The sequence below is a fragment of the Dermacentor andersoni genome, chromosome 3 (assembly GCF_023375885.2).
Source record: "Dermacentor andersoni chromosome 3, qqDerAnde1_hic_scaffold, whole genome shotgun sequence".
Taxonomy (NCBI): domain Eukaryota; kingdom Metazoa; phylum Arthropoda; class Arachnida; order Ixodida; family Ixodidae; genus Dermacentor; species Dermacentor andersoni.
Genome location: NC_092816.1, coordinates 8902533 through 8928067, shown reverse-complemented (window position 1 = coordinate 8928067; position 25535 = coordinate 8902533). Strand labels below are relative to the sequence as shown.

Here is a 25535-nt window from a genome sequence, read left to right as displayed (position 1 = left end):
CCAGGGACATCACTAGAAAATGCCTCTGGCAGCCGCCCTTGCCACATGCGCGCTTTCTACGGGAGAGCGTCGTTTTTCGGGAATAACTCATAATAAAAGCCATCTTTCATAAATACCCCGTGGAAATAGGTCCTACGCGCCTATCGCAACATCTCATGCAAGCGGTACTATTAGTCACTGCCAAAAACTCGTTCCAAATAGCGCGCGAAATTATAAGTATGGGAGTCCATGGAAAGGTTCTACGTTTGGCGGCTTTTTTGGACAAAAAGAAACTATATGGGTTGAAAGTACTGCATCAATTGGTATATTCCCAGGAATACAGCAACTTCAATGACTTCGCTTTCAGCCGACCGCAGCACAGCAGCTCTAGAAATGGAAAAAAGTAATTCCAAAATGACAGTTTGCATAACAAGGTTGCGTAATTATTCAACGTGGTAGGTATATATAAACCTCGCTTCTTGCAGTAGCAGATGGCGCGAACGCAAGTTGGCAGGTTCGAGACCAGCTTAGCCCATCATGTTTCTACAGCGAAGCTGTATTTGGCTAGCCGATTTGTCCTTCCGTCTGTTGAGCGCCTGTACGCGGAAAACCGCTCCGGCGTAACCCCATGCGCATGTGCAAAAGAAAAGAAGAAAAGAGGGAAAGAGAGGGGCGCGATTAGCCAACGCCACCTAGATAGCATAAAGCGTGTTCACTCAACACCACCTAGATAGCACGAGGCCTGTTAACTCCGATACATGACGCCATGCCACTGGCCCTAAAGTTTCCATTGCCAAGACTGGCATGACCAAAGCGGTGACGCCAAAATGACCGCGGTTTACTCGTGAGCATATAATCTAAAAAAAAAAAGAAGGTTACAGTCTTTTGGTAGTATTTTTTTAGCCAAAAAATAATCGTCATCTGTCTTGCCCGCATTTCCTTTCTTTAACGCTACGAGAACGGTACTTCACTAACTGCTTACGAGTTATCAGCTCTGCACAGAATTCTCGACAGGAAAGTAGCAAGCGCCGAGTTTTCAAGAGAGGAGACGCAAGGAAGGCAGATGACTATTATTGTTTGGGGACAAGATAAGCCCAAAAGAGAGTAAACATTTTTAGAGTGTACCCAATAGATCCCACGGCAGTCGGGCTAGTAGCATGACGTCATGGATGGGAGTGAACAGTCCTTGTGCTATGTAGGCGATGCTGGATTAGCTGCGCCAGTAGTGACGTCGTTGCTCTTCGTCGCAGCCGAGTGCGCGCGCAGCAGTTTCTCTCCGGCTCCGAAACGGGCAGGCCATACGTCATACATAATCCTGTGGAGCAGGCAGCTTTCGATCAGCAACGCCGCGAGGAGAACCGGGAACGATCTTGTATACGCCCTGCTGATGCTGCAGTCTGGCCACAACAGGCTCGCGCAGCCGAGCGCAAGCAGAAACTGCGTACCGAGGATCGGGCAGCCTACTAAGCAGACGTTTAATGAACCATCGGGATTAACCCAGTGATAAACGCCGGGGCCGCACGTTTCAGCTTCGCTGGTTACACACATATACGGAGTGCCTGGGCAGTGATCTTTTTTATCACTTTGTCGGTGCTCAGGCTGGCAGCTTCCGCGAAATGGCATGTTAGAAAATGCAGGTCATTTAGTTACGGATCTTGCGTTGTTTCTTTCTATCTGCAACAACCTTTTCGTACAAACAAAAGTAGCTGGCTGGTTTCGTGAACGGCGAACGTGCTTCCAAAATTCTTTTGACTGTTTAGAAATTATTTTACAGAATAAATGCAGACAACGTGTTCTTGAATGTTTGTTCACAGATTTATGAGGGCGAAACTTTAAGAAGATATTACTACGAAATATTTCTCGCCTCGCGAGCTATGTCACAGCAAAAGCTTGCATGTGCGATGCTTATGCTGCTTTAAACGTACTAGAAAATTAGTTCAACGTCCAGAGTGCACAATTAAATTCGCAATGGCAAAAAAACCGGCAGCAGCCGCAGACGAAGTATTGGTGCAAATGAATATATATAGTTGAAGCTACATGATGCAGTCCATTTTCGTCGTATTAAAGCAGGATTTTTGCATACATGGTTTTCGTTCAAATGAAGGCTGTCCGCATCAAGACGGCAATTTGGGCCAGTTGATTGGGATTCATAGTAAGGTCCGTTACAGCGCAACGCAAGACAAGAACAAACGAAGGTAAGAACCATAGAGTTTCATATTAGCATAACTAGAGGAAAATCTGGCGCTGCGATCGTTCAACCATAATAGGAATGATGGGAAGTACAGGCTATGGATTGTTAGTTTGTTGACTGGCAAACTAGTCTACAAGTATTTTTTGCCAGTTTTGGTTTCGCTCCAAGTGCAACTGCTATAACCTGCAGTGGGACAGTGCAACGCAAAGCTCTCTGCCTTTGTTCTGTTGCTCGAAGTGACGATAGCGCGCTGGGCCAGTTGCTGGGACGATGCTTGTGTCGCGGTGTGGTGTCGAAGCCCTGACGAGAAAGCGACAGCATCGCAAACGTTGAAAGAACATGTTTTGACCGTTTGGACCTTCGTTTGTTAATTGTGTTACGTTGGCGCTGTAGCGCTACGTGCTTTATGAAACTTGAGAATAAGAAAAAGAAAGCACTATACTGATACAAGACATATGCAGTTGTACTTCTAGTGGCTTGAAAATCAAATTTTATTGAGGGATTCATTACGCAGTGCTCGTTTTGTGCTCAGTGAAATGCCTGTTTTAGGACTTTTAGAACACAAACTTACTTGTGGTAGGAAAGGTTGCTGCTTCCTGGCCGTAGTCTAGTGTCACAAAATGGGTAAGTACAAAGCCACGCCGTAACGCTTCGGAAGCGGTACTTCGACACAAAATAAAATGAAGCGTACTCGTAGGAGGCCTCAAGCATCCCTGATAGCAGGGCAGCAGATGTGCTTAGAAGTACTTGAAGACGTTCAGCAATCGTGAAAGCCGAGGCAGCCTTTCGAAAGACCGAGAGAGTTCGCAAGTGCCTGTCGTCTGCGAGAAAAGTCTCCCGTTCGCAGCGAGCAGGCGTCGTAGCAGACGACACTTGTACCATTCCTCTCAAGCAGGCAACACCTTCTCACCATACAAAATTTTCATTTCCATAAATACGTGAGTATATTTATGTAAGTACATGCACGGTTGTTATTTCTGTTGTAAAAAGAAATAAATAATTATTCTCTGGCGTTAAATCAGGAACAGAATTGCACAAGAATGCATACCCTGTTATGTCCTGATGTAAACTATAGTAAACGTGCTTCAATTTCAATGTCATACAAAGTTTATGTAACGTGTTGTGCATTATATAAGACACTGCAGAAATAAAATTAGATTTTACGCGATAATATTTGAGTATAGCTTCGTTTACTGCGCCGCAAGCAAACGCCGCTAGTCTAAAGATCGAAGTCAATCCGAGGTCTGTACTTCCCATCATTCCCATGTAGGTTGAGGCAACGCTCAGGAGAGCCCCCGTAGACACTAGCGCCACATTTCCCTCTAGGGTATTTATTTAGAAACTCTATGGTAAAAACCACGACACGGCGCTGACTGTCAACTGATATATTATTGCAGATATGTCTAACGTGTATATAGGTGCCAGTTGCTAACCGTGACATGCACGAAACACATAGATGCATCGAAGCAGCTGTGACAAACTGACGCGTAATCAAAATTGATATCGGTAACGCAGTTCCTCGTTATGAAGAATGACAGACGGTTCGCTGATACATGCTTTGTCCCTAATCTTTATATTGTAAGCCTCGGTGATTACCCTTGTCAATTGGCTCGCATGTTTAAAGACAGCACTAGCTTTTTTTTTAAATTCGGGGCGACAACCGCACGACTTCTAATGCTCCAGGAGATCAAGTGGCGCAACCCCTTGAAGAGATAGCCAGGGGCGTAGCCAGGGGGGGGGGTGGGCTTATGGGGCTTTAGCCCCCCCCCCCCGAAATTTTTTCGCGCTGTCCATACACCACCGACCAAAGCAACCCCAGGCGCAGGTAATCATTCTGGATTTTGTCTTGAACGTCTTTTTCACGCTAGAAAAGCCATTTCACCGCGAAACTTGTGAACTCGGGCTGGATTTCGCGGCAACGCCCATGCACCGGAAGTCACATAACGCAAGCAGCCCCATCCGAGCACAAAGTTTCAAGGACGTTTCGATGGCGAACGGGCTCGCCACGGCCTCTCGCGGAGACCGCGGAATCTACACTCTATCATGGAATCTACGGAGCACGTGGATGTCAATTCCGAAACTTTATGGGCATAAAATTCTCATAAACTTTTGATGAGAAAGGTGCGTTGACATTTCCAAACGTGTGCTTTAGATTTTCAATTGCGGAACTTTGTAAGTTTAATTTTCCTATAAATATTTGACCCCAAAGGTGCATTAACTTTTCCAAAGTCGTACATCGGGCCATACAACGATACAAGCCAAATCAATACATATCAGACAAGTTCAGATCAGATCAGACCAGCGCGCGGCGCACTTCGGTGCGCGTTCGGTTTTCTCTGGCCGAGTGTATTTTCGCCTGGCAGAGTTTTGGACGCTTTCTAACTAGCAGACGAGAAAAAGAAACAATGGTCGCTCGCCGCCATCACTGTGGGGACTCGACGGATTGCACCGCGTTCGATTGAGCACCACCTCTCCAGAAAGACTTGTTTCGCCGGTGTAGGATACCGAGCAGTATGCGCATGGTTCTTGGTGGACCAAACGTCTCGTGTTTTCTTCGATATTCCTTTAATAGCCACATTAGTTGCCCAAAGTAGGCATTTGATTGTGACCAACACACTTCTCTTTGCGTTTTTTTTTCATCACGGTTCCCCCGCCCCACAAAAGGAAAAAAAACAAGAACGTTGCGGCGCAGCGAATTGTCACATGGTGAAAGTTCTATTTTGTTACTTCTTTTGCGGAAAGTAATGGGCCATGGGACGCTTCAGCTGCCGGATACTCTTATTATATTATTGCGATAGCAATTATACGGAGACTCTAGGCGTATTCCTGCCGTCGCCGTCACCCTCATGTTCCGCATTAAGTCCAAGGGTGATACCATCGTGACCACGCGCCGCATTCTGTATGTGCGAGTGAAAGAGTGTGAGAGGTGGGGGGGAATGGGTGAGCCGACAATGGTGGCTCAAGTCTTGTGCGCGCAAAGGAGAAAAGCAGGGAGCAAGCGCGCCGTCTTCCGTCGCGCGCGATACATCGGGGGGAGTGGATGGAATTGGGGCGGGATCTCGGATTCTCTGAATCTGTGATTGCGCAACATGTTTATTTACCTTGTCTGACCCATTATATACCGTAAATTTTTCTTAGATACGTAGATTTATTCGAGACTTGTACGTATGTTTAGATATGTTGTTGCGGAGTTTTGTGTATACGTTTAGTGAACTTTGTTTCCAGCGGCAATTTTTTGCCCTTTATCAAGCTGTATCATTGCATTTGTATATTCCATTGTATCTTCGCATTTCTAATGTACGAGGGCGAATCAAATGAAAGTGAGCCTACCCACCCCGCGCAATTATGGTTCTGTTCATTATCTCCAGGGCCTGCACGTAACACGCAGGCATTTCTCATATACAAAAGTGGCACGCAAGTGTGAGGGTAAATATTCTTTATTGCGCTCATACACTGGGTTGAACATGATTGCGTGACGTAATGGACGCTCCAGAAGTTGAGCAGCGTGGTGCCGTGAGGTTCTTGACAGCTGAAGGTGTTTTCCAAAAAGAAATTAGTCACCGTATGGCTGCCGTGTACATTGAACATTGCATTTCATTTGCCACTGTGCAGCGTTAGAACAAACGGTTGAAAGTAGGATGTGAAAGTTGCAAAGACAATCCCTGACCGGGCCAAAGCCATCGTGCAATCACCCCTAACACAATTGCAAAGGTTGATGAGCTGATGACACAAGAACGGAGGATAAGTGAACATCAGTCACGGTTCGGTTCACCGTCACGGTTCACGCCAGAATTCATGAACAGCTCGGTTATCGGCTCTTGTGTGCGCAATGGATGCCCAAGATTTTGAACCACCGCCAGAATACGGAGAAGTTCGGCGTTGCCTTTCATCATCTGATCCGGTATCACCATAAGGGTGACGATTTCTTGTCTGCAATTGTGATCGGGGACGAACCATGGTGCCACTACTACGAGCCTGAAACACGACGGCGAAGCTTACAATGGAAACATTCGAATTCACCACCCTCAAAGAAAGCAAAGGCCATCATTTCCGCCGGAAAGGTGTTGTTGACTTTTGTTTTTCGATCGTCAGGGGTCATTACTGATAGAATTTGCTAAATCTTGAGAGACTATCAATTGTTTCCGATATTGTGAAACGCCGGATCGGCTGCGTGTAGCAATCAAGAACAAACTACGTGAAAAACTGACGAATGGGGTCATCTTGTTCCACGACAATGCCCGACCCCACGTCGCTGATGTCGTTAATATAAAACTGGCGAAGTTCAAGTGGGAAACGCTGCAATATCCGTCATACAGCTCAGATCTGTCGCCTTGCGACTTCCACATTTTGGGGCAACCGAAAAAACAGCTCAAGGAAACCAGATTCGTCTCGGACGATGACGTGAAAGTCAGTTGCAGACATTTTGAAGCAGCAACCCAAGGAACTTTATGAGACGGGAATTACGCGACTCGTTAGTCAATGGGACAAATGTCTAAATGCTCATGGAGGCTACTTTTAGATAAAGTACCCCGTTTGTCATATATTCGCATTGGCTCACTTTCATTTGACTCGCCCTCGTATATTCTGCAGAACTCCTGCTTTTTATACGTGCTCTCTGCTGTGACTATAATTTCGGTGCAATTACTCACGATACACGACCGGTGACAGCTGATCCTTTATAATACATTGGAACAAATGACAGCGTCATTGAGATTTTTCGCTGGCCATTGCATATGTACAAGAATGTAAACATGGATCTTGAATGAAAAAGTTTCATTAACATATTTGTGCTCAACTTGTTCATTTCATGGCCTTTACATTTTTCATATCAGCGGAATGCACTGCTTTGCTGGTTTCGAACTGATGTAGTTCTAAAGTTCGTGTGATATTTTCTTTACTTATTAAATAGCCAAAAAACATGGAAGCATTGACATCAGTTATGTTGGGCACAATTTTTGGCACATACGAGTACAATATTTTATGAAAAAATACATATTTTACTTGTATTGACAGTGCTAAGCGTTCAAGAATTCGTTTGCAGCATCTTTGGCAATGCAGTTATTATTCATGCATTTATCCCTAGGCAAATTGTTTAAGACGAAGCTTTATCTTGGGCCCAACTCCGACGCGGCCTATTCAGGTACATGTAAAACACAGAAACGCTTTTCTGAGATAACTCCTCAATCGCTTTTAATTAAATTTGTTGCATTTGAGAGAGTTAAGTTCTAGTGTCTGTTGGAAGCGGAATTTCCATTTAGGGCCGGAACTTTGTTTAAAATATTTTGAAAAATTCGGAACTTCGAAAAACATAGAAGGACGAAGTTTACAAATTAATAGGTCTGCATCAAGAATAGATATCGCGGTTCTGTAAATGGCATCCATTACACCATTCAAAGCGGACAAATTCGGTATGCCTATTTGTATCTTACGTGAATTGGTTATGTTATGTACAAGGGTTCTGCAAGAGCCGTATTTCCATAATACTTAATTTTTTTTAGGCTCATGTGTAATATATCAATTTCGTTCGCTGTATACGTACTAAAATCTGCAATTCACAGAATTGTGATATCAATTTTCATTGCTGATTCACAGAGTTGTAAACTTCATTGTTTCGTTTCCTGAAAACTTACATTTTTGCCACTTTTCAGTAAAATATTGACGACCTCAATCAAAAATTCGAAACAACCAGTCACTAGAATTTAAGTTTTTCTTGGTGCAGTGGTTGGTGCAGGTTGGTGGTGGTCTTGAATTTGGTGCAGTGGTTGCCGAGAAAAACGAATTATCCTTCTACATGTACTTAGATAGGAGCATCCGACCTAATATTTCCTCTTAGGAGGAGGCCGAGCTGCAATGTGAGCCCCCCCTCCCCGAACGAAATTTCTGGCTACGCCACTGATAGCTCAAGCTCCCTAAGTCGAACATTCACACATCGCTTCGTTTGTCCCCACGTACTCTATACTACAAAATAATGGAATGGCATACCCAACCTGCTTAGCACAAGTGATGTACCTGTTCACATGATTGACAGTGCATTTTTCCGTCACTTGCTTATACTTTAGCAAATTATCAACTAACCGGCATATGCGAGCTACCTTATGTTTCGCAGAAAAACGAACATTAATGCTGTACCTTGAACCAACGTTCTTAAGCCCATGCGCTGACTTGTGTACATACGGTACTGCTGCGTTTTTTTTTCTTCTTTCTTCTAATTTAATTTTAATATCTTGGTCATTTATGCTCTTGACGCCGTAAACCATACTTTCACTGACAGATGAAATAATTGCTTCGGGGTCACCAGCGTCCAGTAAACGATTTACCTGATCAGAAAAAGCCGCCTTCGACGTTTGAAAACACGACTTCTTTAATGCAGCATTTAGGATAGTCCTCGCTATAGCCCGCTTAACTACTTTAGGAGGACCGTACTCATAGCTCAAAATGGGCTTACCCGACTTGGGATCACATTTCCCGCACACATGATTTTACCAAAGACTAATCTCGGGTCTAGAAACTGAAATGAGATCAATTTTCGGCAAAAATTATGTGGTCGTTTATTGTGATTTCTTGCAACAATGCTTTGGTCAGCGTTATGCCCCGGGTTTTGTCTACCTTTTCATCGTGTTCCATACCGACCAGATGGACCTCCGTCAAAAGCTGAACTTCACACCTTGGTTTGGGCGAGGTGGTTCATCTTGACGGTCTTCACAAAAAAGCGCTAAAGACGAAGACGAACATGTACAGTCGAGCGCGATTTGAAGGTTATCGCGCGAGCGTCAACCAGCCCAGCACTCCAGGCACCTGGCGGCCGGTTTCGGGACAGGAAAAATCATGATTATGCACTCTTCTCTCCCTCGTTCGCTGTTACATACAACAACCGTCACCCCGCGACAAACTCACCACCCTTTCTCTCTATTCTAAGCTTTCCATTTGTTGCGATAAAGTGTGGACTTGGTTACCTCGTATCTTCGCGGGCTTAAGCTAATGTTCTTGGTCACCCATTCTTCCTGGCTCAGCAGCAATGACGTTAGATAGGCTAGATACAGCTTCGTAACGTCCAATTTCATATAATACCGAAGAATACGTCGTGCGCACTACGATCACTGCCTGTTCGCAGAACCAAAAAAATAGAAAAAGAAAGAAACTGATAGCCCAGCAGGGAGTGACGGCTGCTGAAGCAACCGCAAAAAGAGTGAGGGAAGCAGGCCTGATACCTCCCTCGCCTCGGCAGAGAATTCTGGGCCATGGCGCTGTTCGCGTTCCCGGTCAACGCTCGCGCGATAACCTTCAAATCGCGCTCGACTGTACGACAGGACGGGCGCTGAACTTCGAACTGGCGTTTATATGAAACAATAATCGATTTATATACTACGCATCAGGTACATCATGCACGCATCATCATAGAAAATCTAGTATAAGCCAAACAGTTTATTGATACGATTGCATAGTCAATCAGTTCACGTTCATAGCTACCTCGAAAGAAATGTCACTTCTTTTTCCTGCAACACCAAGCACCGACAGCCGACGCACTTTTCACATGCCTTCCTTAAGTACGCTTCAACTATTTCGCGTTCTGTTTTTGTTTTTTCTATCGCAATAAAAGAAATGTTAAGCTTATGTCACGCACTCATTCGATAGTGGTACAATAGGTGGATGCTAGTGACACCATCCTCTCACTTGCAACGCACAGCGACAACATGGCGCCAAGAACAAGATTGCTGAAAAACATGTGCTTGGCGCATTATAGCCTGCACGGCTGCTGCGCCATAAAAATCCCAAATCGTCAAGAACAAGATTGCCAAGGGCAATGAAGCTGAGGAGGGCGCGGCTTCTGATTCTTCGCCTGCACTTCCAGGGCGCCATCCATCCTCTAACTTGTAACGCACAGCGACAACATGACGCAACCCCGAATTTCCTGCTCAAGCACACGAGGGACGCGGCGAGGCTCTCATTATCCAACCACTCGACCGGTCTGAACGAAGTTTGTTGAGTTTCGGAGTGCAAACATCTGACGACCTATAAAAGTAGAAATTTCATTTAGGACCTCATTAATAAAGTTTTGCGAGACTGGCATTTTTTTAAAGAAAATGCAAAAATAAGGTCCCCGGCCCCAATTTTCCAAGGCCACGCGTAAAATTTTTGTGTAAAAGACTGCGGTGTTGTATAGGCGGAAGAATGTTGAACAAATATAGCGGAAAGAGCTATTCACGCATGTGAGGCTTAGCGCATGCCCTTCTTGTGATGCAGGAGAGAAATCACGGATAAATGCCACCAAAGCCGCTACGTTATAGCTTCGGTCAAGCCGATGTCGGACCGCAAAACTTGTGCCCCCATCGTATGCGAGACGCACATTTAAAAACCCGCAAGCGGAAGCACCGCGAGACTTTCTATCGAAGCCCTGCAAAGCTTCATTTCCTGGCCTATCCCTCTTCCCTCTTATATCGCAACAATTCCAGGCGTCAGGCGACAGGCCTTGCTATACTAAGGCGATACTAAACCTCGGCCCTGCATCTGAGTTTCCCAAACAACCTCGCCACCGAAGAAACAAAGGACAGTTTGTACACAAAATATTTGGCAATGTTTAGCGACCATGTAACCGAGCAGGGTTGCACGAAAACAAGGAGTGTCCTTTAAGAATAATGGATGCAACGATGGAAGCGAAGAAATGCTCTTTTCCTTTTTGTATCTTTTTATCAAACAGGAACAGTGCTTTTTATGATTTATGACGCGATGTTCTTCCTATCCAAAGAACTCATTTATTATGCAGTGCTTTCTTATTTGTAGCTTTTTCAAGCAGCCAATTTAGAAGGCGAGTTATGTCGCTGAAGGCCTGGAAGCCCGCAAGCCCATTTTCACTGAAGATTAAGCTTCGCGCACAGTGTAGCCACGAAGATTCCGCGCGGCGCCCCCTGGTTTTGAATATTGTAGCTCTCACGAACGCCTCACGTTTGCTCGAGCGGAAAGGTCAGTGTAACTACGAAAGTCAGATACTAGATGAACGGCGAGAGAACCTCGCTTTAATGAAAAGAAGCTTCGAAATATCTTCGCAAGGCGAGTAGTAAAGAAAGGAAAAAGCCTTCCAAAGTTAATTTCGCGGAACCAGTTAATCGCATCATGCGGGAATCTGTCATCTTTTTATATCCCCTGTTACAGATTGTTCAGTTTTTTCCCCCGAAACGTGGTCAATCACTTTCGAGCGCCGTGTCATTTCCTGGAGGTGCTCACGACTTGTTTCCGCATTCACTGAACCGTCGCATTATTAGGTCGAAGGTCGGAGATGTTATCAGTGAACCTAACGACCTGTCAAACGCTGATGTGAGAGTTAGCGCTCGTCCTGTCTGCTCCTTTCTGTGTCCGTGTTCGCTTCGCGCTACAAGCCAAGATCATGTGTTGTGACACTCTGATGGTTGCATTCTTCGCAACGTTGTATTTCGACAGCGTCGCACTATTTTTTTACTGCTTTTAATTAGCAATCAAGGTCTGCGGCATAAAAGCCAGTGACGATAATGGAGAGAGCGTCGCAAGGCTATACTGCTGGCCTGGGGCTTTCAACAACGAGTTTTTAGAGGTTCCTTGAACGAAGTGCTAATTTCCAAGTCAAGCTAACAACGCACGCTTGACAAGTTTTTCGCGATTCTGGGCAGCTTCATGGACTCTTTCAGAGCGCTTTTAGCTCTCTACTTCTCCGAACTTTTGTTCACAGAGCAAGGAATGACACAAATGTACAATTTGCAGCACATCTGCTTTGTATAATTATATTGTCGACCAAAAATCGGAGTAACTAGGAGTTGCAGTGATTTTGCCGTGGACCATTGCATCTGTATACGCGAACTCGGACACGCAAGGCTCATGCGTAAGCCCCGAACTGGCTATGCGAAACTTCAGCACTTGCTTTTCTTTTGGACCTAATACGGCCTGCCGGACACAGCATTTCGGAGTTTGATTGAGAGAGTTACCGAGCTTCTTGCATCGTCTATAAGGATGCCATATAATTCGGCGCCTTCGCTCAATTTCAACATCGTTTAGATTGAGCCACTCCAAGCGCAAGCGGCCAAGTATCAAGCTCGTCCATTTAGCTTAACTTTCCACGAAGGAAGGAAGAGCTACTGAGTTTCATATACAGAAGTGGCGATTCGGAAACGTTGACGCTGCATTTCGTACGAAGCGTACGACGAACAAAAAAACCCAGGAGAAAAATGTATACGACCATTCTTCGCGGGACTGACCCTCAACGAAGTTGTATGAAGTTGTTCTTACACATAGTGATGGCGGGGACAACACAGCTAACTGAACATGGTGCAGGATATCATCGGTTAGGACACGGGAAGTACAAAGAGCGGAAGGGCGAACAGTGCCCTCCTTGGGCTGCAATTAGCGTCGATCGATCGCAAGGCGTAGTGACTTTCCTGAAGAGGGAACATAAATCAGCATGAATAAGGAAATTTGTCGCACCTGTATCCACCAAAGCATCGACGGACACCCCTTGTACAAACACCGAAAGCATATTCGACGGGCGCGCTCGAGGAGTTTCAGTCCTGTAAAATTGTGCAGTTCCTCCTCCAAAAACTGCATCACTTAGTTTTCCGGACGAACAAAGGAGTGAGAGTGAGACGGGCCGTAGTGGTGACGTGGTGTGGTGGAATGGTGAAGGGGAGCGGCGTCTGGCTGAACGGTGAGTGCTTCGGTCTTCAGTCGATGCGGGCGGAGATGTAGAGCGGAGCGGAGGTGAACAGAAACGCCCGCTTTGGGAACAGGCTCCACTGAAAACTTGCGTCCAGAAATTTCGTACCCCCTACGCTCGTTCTGCGGGCGCTTGCGGCAGAAACGTGAAATACGGCTGCGATAGCCGCAATTATAACATGTGGGACGTGACGGACGCCATGGCGGGTAGTACATAATGGTAGGTTGTTCCGCAGCTCTTGCAGTAAGATGGGCCGGTGAAGACTCAGGCGGCATGGACGGGATCTTTTGTGGAGGCGCGGTAGCAACGGACGCGTAGGTTGTTAACGGCACCGTTCAGTTGACATTGCCTGGAGGCAAGGCAGCAACTTGCGCGCACGTTGGTAGCGGACGAGAGATGAAGGGTTGCCCGTGCGCGAAGTAGATCAGGGAGGCCATTTCATCCCCGATGACGTCACGCGAGGCCGCGCTCGATGTCGGACTGGGGCACACCGACGGAGATGACAAGCCCAATTATTGTAATTCTTCGCGTATCATTGTTCTGATCATGATGCGCAGTTGCGGCTCCGCCGTGGAAGAATATTCGCCAACGTCCGGGTGAAGGCGAACAAACTTAAGTTCGACCAGGCACTCACACGTTGTGACGACGTCAGTGATTGTAGCGGGGTTCTTGATTGCAAGGGCATTGAAGACGACTGTTCTAATGGCTTTCATAATGGGGCGTACTTTGTCTGACTCTGACATAGATGAACTCACACGGCGGCAGAGCTCAAGAACAGAGCTCAAGCAGAGCTCTTGCATCATCGAGGGTTTTCTTCGCGATGATAAAACGAACCGCTGGGGTACCAATACTTGGCGGCGATGCTGCTTAAAGGCAGCCCAGTCACTAAATTCTGTCTCGTGGTTGAAGAACCATGTCTTCTGTTGGATCTGGAGGACAATCCCAATTGCTGTTTCCCAGATTTTGGACCTTGCCGTTGGGTGCGGGAGTTGGCCGAGGTTGAGGAGGACCTTGAAATTAAAACTGAAGGTTTATTTACATTATTTACAGTGAGAGTTCAAAGAAATTAACAGTCATTAAGTCATTAAGGGCCGGCAGCAACTCGGACGCTGCGGCCCGTGCAAGAAGCTCGAAAGGGATGAATTGAGGAATGCTCTCTTGCTGCTCCCGGTCTCTAGCTTTTAATCCCTTCGGTCGGTGTCTCGAAGTCACGTCATTTTCGGCCAATGGTAGGCGCCCGTGCGAGTGTACGTCACATTCGGCTCAGAGGGTGACTCCTTGGGCTCCAATTGTCCGAGGGATTGATTATTTGTCGGCGGTATTGCCTTCCCGGTCTGCAACTGCCTTCACAAAGGTGGGTGGGGGGATTGCTGCCAGGGCTTCACGGTGCATTACAGCCGTCTTGCCTCGGGACCCACGTTACCTGGAACAGTGCCAGGCTCTCGCTACACTTTCGGGAAGAGTCAAGCAGTGAATAGCTCCAGATGCGGCGCACGAGGTGGGGGACGCCAACTTGTTTGGACGGGCTGCGCCTCGGGAACGTGGTAGATCTGCTTCTGCGTTCCTTACTTCGGTGTGGCGCGATTCGATGTGGTCTGGTGAACTCGAAGGAGGCTCAGGGAAAGGTCCCGTGTCTAACCCTTCGCCACACCCGTCAAGTAGAAGACATGGCGGAGCTTGAGGGTGTCGTCCCAACGATTAGCGGAACGTTCTCGCTCGTAGTCGTCCAGCCAGTTCTTCACATCTTCCTCAAGGAGACCAGGGAAGAGATGGTGGTCACGCTGGTGGCTGCTTAGGATATAAGGGGCGGCTTGCGGTGTCGGAACTGTAGCGGTAGAAGTGGAGGGTGGGTCGGCCGGAGACATGCTAGCGGACAGTGGGCGCAAGCGGTGACCTGAACGAAGCTCCAGGGAGTAGATTGAGCGGGTAGAGGACCGAGGATCGAAAAGTCCCCTCCACGACGTATGACGTCTCTGTTGGAGCGATGTTTATTTGGCCCTGGTACTCGGCACCGAACCAGCAAAGCCAAACACCCGATTATGACGATCCCAGGAACTGAACATGACGGTCGATCAACATAGAATGATGATGATAATATACAGATGATGACGAGGGTAATAAACGTCTACAATATCTGTAATAACGCTTAGCTTAACCAGTCAGGCTTTTCAAAAAGAAAGTCTCCTCACCCGCCGAGGTGGCTCAATAGCTGTGACAATGTATAAGTAATTTATCGCGGCTTCAACTTCCGGTCATGGCGACCATATTGCTCAGGGGATATAATCGAAAATCGCTGTTGTACCATGCTTTGATTGCGCACTAATGACCCTCATGTGGTAAAATATACCCCGGAGCTGCCCACTGCCGCATCCGCCATATCCCGTGAGTTCCTTTGTGACGTTAAACTCCATAATTTATTCTGAAGTGGCCCATTAGTTTTTGAGTTTTAAAGTTTGCAACGCCAATTGTCAACTGAAACATTATCTGCTTTTACCGCTTTCCTGCATCTCATCGCGAGTGGACCACCGGCTCAACGAATGCACGTAGAAAGCTGCCAAACCAACCTCATAATCACCTTTGAATTGCACAGCCTCCGAATGGAACCGATTCCCCAGCTGCATTGACAGCAATACTGTTCCTTTTCAATCTGCCTTGGTTGTCGAGGACGGCTTTGAGCATGGATTGAAGACTATCTTCAAGGACGCCAACTTTTCATGTGTACCCCGGATGGCCGCACGGCGCTTTATGCCGTCGAGAAGGGAGTGCCACAAGGAGCTGTATTAAGCCCGGTATTATTTAATTTAGTCCGCATCCATCTGAGAAGAAACCTGCTCCGCGGCGTCAACATCACACTGTATACGGACGATATCTGCATTTCGTGTGCGACGCGATCCCTCAGTACCACCCAACAACGTCTCCAGAGAGCGCTAGCAAACATATCAGCCTACCTAAATCCAAGGGCTCTGAAATTGTCCCCCGACAAGAGCGTTGCCATGGCTTTCACACGGAGGTGTATAGAAAAATACCCACTAGTGTTGGGTGGTCGTGTCTTTCCATACGTCAAGACGCAAAGGTTTCTTGGAATGACGATTGATAGGAACCTCACATGGTCGCCCCAAGTGAAAAAACTGAGTGAGAAGATTTCGTCGGCGTCGCACATATTCCGATTTTTAGCCGGATCACAGTGGGGAATCAACTGTCGATCAATGGTGCTCCATCATAAGGCATTATGGAGGAACACCTGTTAAAACCTGTTAAATTAACGGAATTTTATTTTTATTTACCTTTATTTTATTTTGTGCAGTCAAAAGTCTTTATACGATGATGTTTATGCTGTATAAAACAATTGATGTGAATCCTGCTGTGACTCTGTATGTTAACTTCAAGTGATCCTTACGTAAACTTGTTACAGTATTACTTACATGTTATAATTATGATCAAATAAGCATGTATGTGCTGCGAACGGCGCATGCTGCCGATGTAAGGGTCTTCAGGGACTCAGTCAAGCTGCCTAGAGCAGCTTCTAGCCTTGAAGACCATCGGGAATTTTCTGGTGAACTAAACTTTGATTGATTGATTGATTGATTGATTGATTGATTGATTGATTGATTGATTGATTGATTGATTGATTGATTGATTGATTGATGGATTGATGGATTGTCTACGTCGACTGAACACTACGATATTACCTCCCGATCCTGCACAATCTGTCTCCCACAAGCAAGAGAAAACTTGAGGCAGGACGAAACAACTGCCTTCGCGTATGTCTTGGCCTTCCGACGGGGTCGTCCCGCTCAGGAACTGTATCAGAAGCTGGATGCCTGCATCTCGAAGTATCTTCGCAAGAGACACTTCGGATTCACCTCCGTCACGTCATTCATACGAAGACTCACTTTTTAAGGGATATTTCTAGAACCCGTGCTACATCTAGCTTTGGGGAGGCCGTCAGAAGCATATCTATTTCGATTCCTGCTCAGGCGTCACAAATTATGCCACGAAACATTTCACCATGGACACTGTCCCCACTGGAAATCGTGCCATATATACCTGGAATCAGTGCGAAAAACAAAATGCCTCAAGCAGCGACTTATCAGATAGCTTTGGAATATATGCACAAAGAATACGCAGCCGCAACGCACATTTTCACAGATGGCTCTACAACTCCACATCGTTCATCATGCGGACTTGTTGTTCCCTCTACAGGGCAATGATTCTCGTTTCGTCTTGAGCGAGCGACTTCATCTACGTCAGCCGAGCTATATGGCATTAAGGAGGCCCTTGTGTATGTACTTCGGCAGCAGCTGCCAAAGACATGGGTGATTTTCACAGATTCAAAAGCAGCCCTACAAAGTATGTGGAACAGGCACAAGCGTTGCAATAATCAACCAGCAGCATTTGACATTGCTTATCTTCACCACAGGTCTAAGATTGCTGGGCATCGCATAAAGTTCCAGTGGATACCTGGCCATGCCGGCATTTCGGGAAATGAAAGAGTGGATGAAGCTGCCAGAAATGGACTCCAATACCACAAGTTCAAAAGAACAAAAGCCGGCGCTTCAAACATGGCAAAAAAATATGCCTATCAAGAAAATGACCGCATCTGGAATCCGCCGCTTCATCAAGATAACTTTCTGCGTTACACTGACCCAGAAATGAGACCGAAAATTCCATGACCACTTCGTCGACACTTAAGAGACATTGTACCATCCGCTTCGACTGAACGTGGCATACACGAACAATTATCTGTACCGCATAGGGCTTACCACTAACCCATACTGCGATAACTGTCGCAACTTAGAGACAATGGAGCACATATTACTAGAATGCCCCGCGTACCGCGACGAGAGACAACTTTTTGAGCAACAAATGGACATGTTTTGCAACGTACCGTTAACGTTACCGAGCATCTTAGGTACAATGCCCGGCCCTTCATAACAGCGACGGGTTTTGGATTTATTGTTTAAATACCTGTCAGAAATTGGTCTAATAGGAAAGCTTTAAAGATTGTACACTTCATATACAAAAGCCTAAATTTACCCGCCATGTCACCTGTAAATATTAGTATCAGGTCCACTCGGACATTTCATATTCATTTTTATCTTCTTTTTCTCCCACTCTCTTCTGGAATATTTTAATCACATTCCCCATCCCCATACAGAGTAGCATGCCAGCGGTCATATACGCGCCAGCAAAATTCTCTGTTTTTCTAATAAAGAGCCCTCTCTCTCTTTCTCTCTGTCGTATCTTGCAAGACAGAGGTAGACAGGGAGATGGAGACTTGAAATGATCAATGCTCGTCGAACAAGGGACGTCTTTAGAGACATCATGGGGCATGGGGACGAATGTAAGTCCCCTTGTAGAAACACGGTGGATAAGTCACTTGGTTGACAGCGTTCTCGAAGCTTGCGTTATACGATAGACTACGTACCCACACTCTCCTCTGTAACGCGAATGGACATTGACAACACGTTAAGTAAATAAAAAGATGGATCAACGGGGTGGAAAGAATAACTAGCGGTTGAGCCCGAAAGGCGAAGTATCGATTGCGATAGCAAATAGTAGACAGCTATATAAGTAAGGATAGTAATATTATCGGCCGTATAAATTTGTAAATGCTCGCTTACTAAATAAATCAAGCATGGTGTAACGCGCGCACGAGGAAACATGAACACATCTCACTCGATGACCGCAAAAACTCGGTGTCAAAATGCTGTAGTGAGGAAGGACAGGCGCAGCAGCGAGCGGATTGACCTTCGTGCTGCCTCTTGCTTCAACGCAAACTAACAGGCGAAAACACAGAGCACAAGAAGCTGTCAGCCCTCGTCGCACCTAGACTCTCTCCCCATTCCAGATCACTTTCAAGATTGGGCCCACGCGGCCGCGCCATACGCGGCAGTCGCCTGAGTAGGACGTTCCCCTCCTTGCCTCGCCTCCTACAGGTCCTTTATACGAAACATCAAGGCTACGGCAGAAATGCGTCTGAAATATCCATGTAATTGCTATCGCAACAGACAGACAGACAGACAGACAGACAGACAGACAGACAGACAGACAGACAGACAGACAGACAGACAGACAGACAGATCGACAGATCGACAGATCGACAGATAGACAGACAGACAGATAGATAGATAGATAGATAGATAGATAGATAGATAGATAGATAGATAGATAGATAGATAGATAGATAGATAGATAGATAGATAGATAGATAGATAGATAGATAGATAGATAGATAGATAGATAGATAGATAGATAGATAGATAGATAGATAGATAGATAGACGTATCAATAAATAATAGGTTGTGTGCAGTGCGAAGCACGCCGTCTATGCATCGTTAATCACATGCCACTCGCAGCAGGTGGTGGTCGGTTGCCGCCGGCCTCCTCACCACAGGGGTCGTCAAATGCGAGCTGCAGCATGGCCGAGTTCGACGCCTGCATGCGCAAGCTCAGCAGCATCACCGAGTCGGACGAGCTTGCACTCGCCTCCACCAGGCACGAGCTGGACATTCTCTGCAGGTCTGTACAAGCATGCGCCATGACTGAAGTGCGAGAACTTGAGCGGCCATTATTTATCGCGCAGCACGCACTCCTGACTAGGCTTATTTTGCACTTCTTAACACCAATCTTGGCTTATGAACCATATGGAAGCTTCGATAATGAAAAAATGAATATTTTTCTAAAGAAAAACGGCCAACAGATTACCCATACAGACATGTACAGAATCTAATTTGAAACTTGGTGTTTTGTTAGCAAGCTCCCCCCCCCCCCCCCCGGAACAGAATAAAGAAAGAAAGAGAAAAGCATAGCCACTTACGCTCCGATGATTGCGATTAGACACGGACTCATCGTGCCTTTTGGCATCGATTCACCCGGCCCTAATTTGCTGTTGTCTCTAACACTTCACGGCACAGGGACAATGTAATAGGCTTTTATACCATTTTTGATACGATGGCAATTCGGCTGTGGTTTAGTCTGTTTGTACGGCGAGAAGCAGGCATAAAGTAACATGCGATTCTAAACGAGTGGTCAAAGCCACGTTTTGTTGGAACGACATTGTTGTACGCACTAATGCAAATGCACGACGGTTTAACAAAATAGTTTGATATAGCTGAGCACCGCGAATTGTTAAAAACAACTACTCTACCCTCCATAAAAATTTAGACCCTTAGACATTTAGTTGCGTGCTACTAGTTTGGGACCTATGCTTCTATAAATAAGGCAGGGTTCCAGTTTAACATGTTACTACAGCCCCAACTGCACACATCTGTTGACTTTTCCTTCGTAGAGTTTTTGTGTGTAAGATCCGCTTATAAAGCTGTCAGATGTAAGAGGCAAATGCGGCACAAAAAGAAGAGGACGTTGGGCGCGGATCGTTCTGAACGGCACGAGCCCTCGAGGCGCATGACCCAAGCTTTGATCGGGAGAGAAGCGGCGCTGAGCTTGCATTATCGACGTGGCTCTGGCCCAAGCAGGTTGGAGCGTCAGCATCGCACAGGTGACGGGAGCCATGGAGGTTCGGTCAAGCCCGTGACGCTGGCGATTCAGGGTGTGACCGCCGACCTCAGCGACGTTCGAGCGAGGCTCCTTGGACCTGCTGCCACCTCTCACTGCGGTGCCGGGCACTCCAGGAAGGATCTCCCATCAGAGGCAGACCAGCACGTACGATAGTCCCCGGGGCGTCTCGTCGGCACTCGAATAAGTAGCGGAGGAACGCGGCGTTAGGCCTAGCCAGGGAGGCCGGAGTGCCACGTCACCGACAGAGTTCAGGACACCGACATCCGAGACGTACGAGCTGGCCGGCCGATACCAAGGCAGCAAAGCTTGCGGAGTCGGCGGGAGCACCGATTATGACGAAGAGCTGACGCGCATCGGACTTGGAGATACGTGAGGTGATAGAACTTTGTAAGAGCATCCCTTTTTGTTAGCGCGCAGCCATAGGCTAGGCTTGCCGGACTTTCGCGTGGAACGCGCTAAGGACTGACGTGGCCGGAATAAGGGACATGTTTAGTCACTGTTAAGTAGGTGGCTTTGGTGCTGATGTCTCTTCATGGTGTTTTCGTTATTAGTTTTGCTTTGAGTTTTTGAGTATGGATAAATTAAAATCTGTTTGCTGTGCTGCCTTGCGTCTCCCGACTCCATCTCTCCTAACATCCGCACGGCCCCGAGATCAGCGACACGCTACACACCAATGTTTTCGCGTCAAAAATTGGCGAGCCTGCCAGGATAGAATCCGTATCAGGATACGTCCCAGGATAGAATCCGTACCAGGATACGTCTCAGGATAGGATTCGTCCAAGGATAATATTAAAATTCTATTTCGGCCCTGTCACTGATCTTGCTGGTTTAGAGATGGAGTGGGAACGCCTGGCAGCGATACCTAAGATTTAAACCTGTCAAACACGAGGCGATGAAGTTCTTCGAGTGTGCTCAACAAGTAAAAGAAAAGCAACACGAACGAACGTGCGAAGAGCACAAAAGAGAAAAAGAAATGTTGGAGCTGAAGATAAAGCTAGCAGAGATGAGCGCGGGCTCTCGTGAAGGCACGAGTACGCCCGGGTCGGCGTCATCAGGCTCACCTTCTTCCAGGCCAAGGCAGATTCGCCCTAGAAAATTTATGGCACCTTTCGATGAGCGGAGGGATGAGCTGTATGCGCATTTGCATCAGTTTGAAAGGATAGCAATCTGGCAAGGCTGGGAGAGGAGCGAGTGGGCTAACACTTTAAGCCTGTGTTTAGTGGGCGAGGCTCTGATTGTCTTTTGGGCGTATGCCAGCAGAGGAGTCATTAGACTATGACAAGGTGAAGAAAACTTTATTGCAAAGATTCAGGTTGATCGCAGAAGGGTTCTGAAAAGTTTAGGTCATGTAAGCCTGAAGATTCTGAAACAGGCAAGCAGTTCGCGCGTCGTCTAACAAATTATATTGAGAGATGGATAGAGCTGTTCGAGAAGGACAAAACGTATGAAGGGGTTCGCGACAAAGTCGTGGATGAGCAATTTCTTGCCAGGTGTAGCAAGAAATTGTAGCGACGGCGAAAGAAAAAGCACCAAAGTCACAGCCGGAGCGTGAAATTCGCCACCGTGAAGACCGACAGAAGGCCGTTTTTTTAAAAAAACTCCTGAAAAGGGGACCAATCTTTGTCAAGAACACTTTGGTGAGTCGCGTGTCACTGATCTCGGGGCCGTGCTGATGTTAGGAGAGCTGGACTCGGGAGACGCAGGGAAGCACAGCAAACAGATTTTATATTTACCCATAATGAAAAACTCAAAGCAAAACTCATAACTAAAACACCATGAAGAGACACCAGCACCTAAGCCACCTACTTAATAGTGACTAAACATGTCTTTATTGCCGGCCACGTCAGTCCTTAGCGCGTTCTACGTGAAAGTCCGGTGACCCTAGCCTATGGCTGCGCGCTAACAAAAAGGAATGCTCTTACAAAGTTCTGTTGCCTCAGTATCTCCAAGTCCGATGCGCGACAGCTCTTGGTCATAGTCGGTGTTCGCGCCGACTCCGCAAGCTTTGCTGCCTTGGTATCGGCCGGCCAGCTCGTCCGTCTCGGATGTCGTTGTCCCGAACTCTGTCGGTGACGAGGCACTCCGGCCTCCCTGGCTAGGCCTAACGCAGGGTTCCGCCGCTACTTCTTCGAGGGCCGACGGGACGCCCCGGGGACTATTGCACGTGCTGGTCTGCCTCTGAAGGAGGACGATTCCTGGAGTGCCGGGCATCGCCGTGAGATAATGCAGTAGGTCCAAGGAGCCTCGCTCGAACGTCGCCGAGGTCGACGGCCACACCCTGGATCGCCAGCGTCACGGGCTTGACTGAACTTCCATGGCTCCAGTCACCAGAGCGATGCTGACGCTCCAACCTTCTTGGTTCAGAGCCACGTCGATAATACCAGCTCAACGCCGCTTCTCTCCCGATCAAAGCTCGGGTCACGCGCCTCGAGGGCTCGTGCCATTCGGACGAATCCGCGCACATCGTCCTCTTCTTTTCTTTTTGTGCCGCGTGCCTCTCACATATGACAAAAGCACCGCCATTCAACACACTCACGACCAGATTTATGTTACCGCATATCACTTGTGTACACTAACTGTGCTGGATGTTATGTATGCGAGTATAGACGGAAATAGCGCAAGCAATAGCTAAAGATCGAACACAGCTAATGCGACTAGATAAGCTTTACACGTAATTTCTACAGGCTGAAATATGCAATCGTCACGCAGGCAGGTCCCCAACACGGTGCGATTCCTAATCTACATGAAAGAGCCTACGTCAAACCATTAACAGCAATGCAGGCTAACCTGAATGCGCATGACACGCACTTACTCGATCTATACATGCTTGCTCGGCCTTGAATTGACAGTGGTAATAAATAGGGTACCCAGAATGAGTTTGCCCGAAGTGGTTCGTCCCTGCTTGCCTGAACAAGTGCGCATTGCATTGGGCCTTTTGAACCCCTTTTGCCACGCTTGCAACGGGACATCGCGGGACACAGCAAGTGGAAGGCGGGTCACCGCTGCGTCGACGAGCACATGTCCCGCTGCTCGGACAGACTCAAGCAGATCCTCTACAACGACGTGGTACATGGCACGCGTCAGGTCATGAATGAGCTGTGCAGCCCGGGACGTATGCAGAATGGTGAGTGCTCTTGGGGGAAAGAAATCCCCTATCTTTTCTTGGAAGAAACGAAAGGAGGAGTCAGTTAGCTACGTTCGATTTAAAGCACGATATTCAGCCAACAACACCGACCATGACCGGGAAAGAAAGAAAAATATGCGGATCCCACGCACCGTGGGAATTGATGTAAGCTAAGCTTTCTGTGCTGTTTGCTTTCATTGACGATAATTAGTCGTGATATCGACGGCGAATGTTTAATTTCTTCAACATTTAGTCCAACACGAGAGTGGTGAGTTGATGTTAAACGTTACCTTGCGTGCACTACTGCTGTTTGTCTACGTAGCACACAACGCAAAGGGAGAGTTGTTTGCTTGAGGCGTTGTTGTGTGCCATACTCCATAACCTCTAAAAAGGTTGGGCATATTCATCGTCTCACATGCCACATCACATCGCCGCAGAAGTATGAAACTTTAACTGAATTATGGCGCCCTAGGTGCCAAAACTACAATCGGATAATGAGGCACGCCGTAGTGGCGCACTCCGTATTAATTTTTGACACCGTGGTGTTCTTCAACATTTCCTTAAATCTAAGTGCGGAAGCGTTTATTATTCCGCCCCTGTCGAAATTACACTGCCGTGGTCGGGATCAAACCCGCCACCTGGAGCAATACAAGAGCCGGAAAGCTACAGCGGCGGCACAGAAGTGTTGATTTGACGTGTGGCAACTTCCAGGGTATCTCCTAGAACCTACGCTGCGCTTTAATGCGGCTCTGCTTCTGCACGCTCAGCGCAAGTTGTCTGCTTGACAAATTTACATGTCGTTTATTTTTCAGAAGTAGCAGAAATGTACCGTACCGTGCTTTGAAGTTAAATTTATCCCGTTTGCCAGCAAAAGCTGTCGTGTCCTCACCTTTTCCCTATATCCCCCGTTTCCCCCCACCCCCGTATGGGAAGCGTGAGCAAAGAGTGGCAAGGCTGTTCACTCATTTCGTGACTGCGTCGGTTCTACCCATTGTCTGCCATCTCTCCCCCTTCCTCCCCGCGATTCTATCTAGCTTCGCTCTGGACTTGCACGCTAATAGAAAGGTAAGCGCTGTAATTTCTGCAGTGCTATTGTGGGGGATCACAGATAATTACAGTTGCCAACAGGCTAGTATGGCGACTCCAAAGGAGCTTCAGGGGGCATTATGCAGTTCGACGTGGTGCAAAGGTCCGAACGAGTTTCTCCTGTCATCTTTCCTCTCTACCGCGCTCCTGACACGTATACAAACACTCTGAACCACCCCCCGACGTGGTGGGCCATACAGCAACAGCAGCAGAAGCAGCAGTGGGAAAATCGAAGAAAGAGGCAAAGAAGCTTCGTCTTAAAAAAATTGACGTTTCTGTCCCCACATGGGAGCCTTGTTCACAATACTGTTCACTTGATTGCAAGCAAGACGACCGTGTGTGGGGGCCGAAATGTCAAGATTTGAAGTAATAATCCTTCACATAGCGTTGGCGCCATCTTCCCTATCCTTGCCAACCAGTTGGAAGGTTCTCGACTGCAGTGGCGTCCAGCAGTCTGAGGGAACCCAAGCAGTGCAGCGCTACGAACACACGTTTAAAACGACGCTTTCTTTGCCTCTTCTTTCGACTTTCCCGTTGCCGCCACTGCTGCCGCTGTTTTCTTGCACGTGGCGTCGGGGATGGTTCAGAGCGTATATATACATTGCAGAAGCGCGGCAGAGAGGAAAGGCGACGCGAGAGACTCGTTTGGACCTTTGCACCGTGTCGAATATGCACAATACCCTCTGCAGCGCCCTCGGCGTCACCACAACAGCCTCTTGACGGCTGTACTTATCCGTGACCCTCCGCAAAAGCTTTGCAGAAGTTGCAGCACGTACTTTTATACTAACGTGCAACCGTCCAGAGAGCAAGTATATAAAATAGTATGAAGGAGGGAGGAGAGGAGGCAGATAATGGGATGAAGCAATGCAGCCACAAAACGAGTCAATAACAACAGCCTCTTCGCTGGCCACTCACTTACTTGGGGGAGGGCGGGAGAGGGAAAAGGCGGCGTTAGAAGG

At 47.3% G+C, this 25535-nt stretch overlaps 1 protein-coding gene across 1 annotated transcript in view; it reads left to right on the top strand.

Moving 5' to 3' along the window:
- The window catches only part of LOC126520779 (uncharacterized), a 178845-nt gene that overhangs the window by 108243 nt on the left and 45067 nt on the right, over positions 1-25535 (top strand). The window contains exons 2-3 of the mRNA XM_050169559.3: positions 19205-19367; positions 23348-23490. Of these exons, the coding sequence (XP_050025516.2) occupies positions 19205-19367; positions 23348-23490 (306 nt within the window). The remainder of the gene's footprint in view (positions 1-19204; positions 19368-23347; positions 23491-25535) is intronic.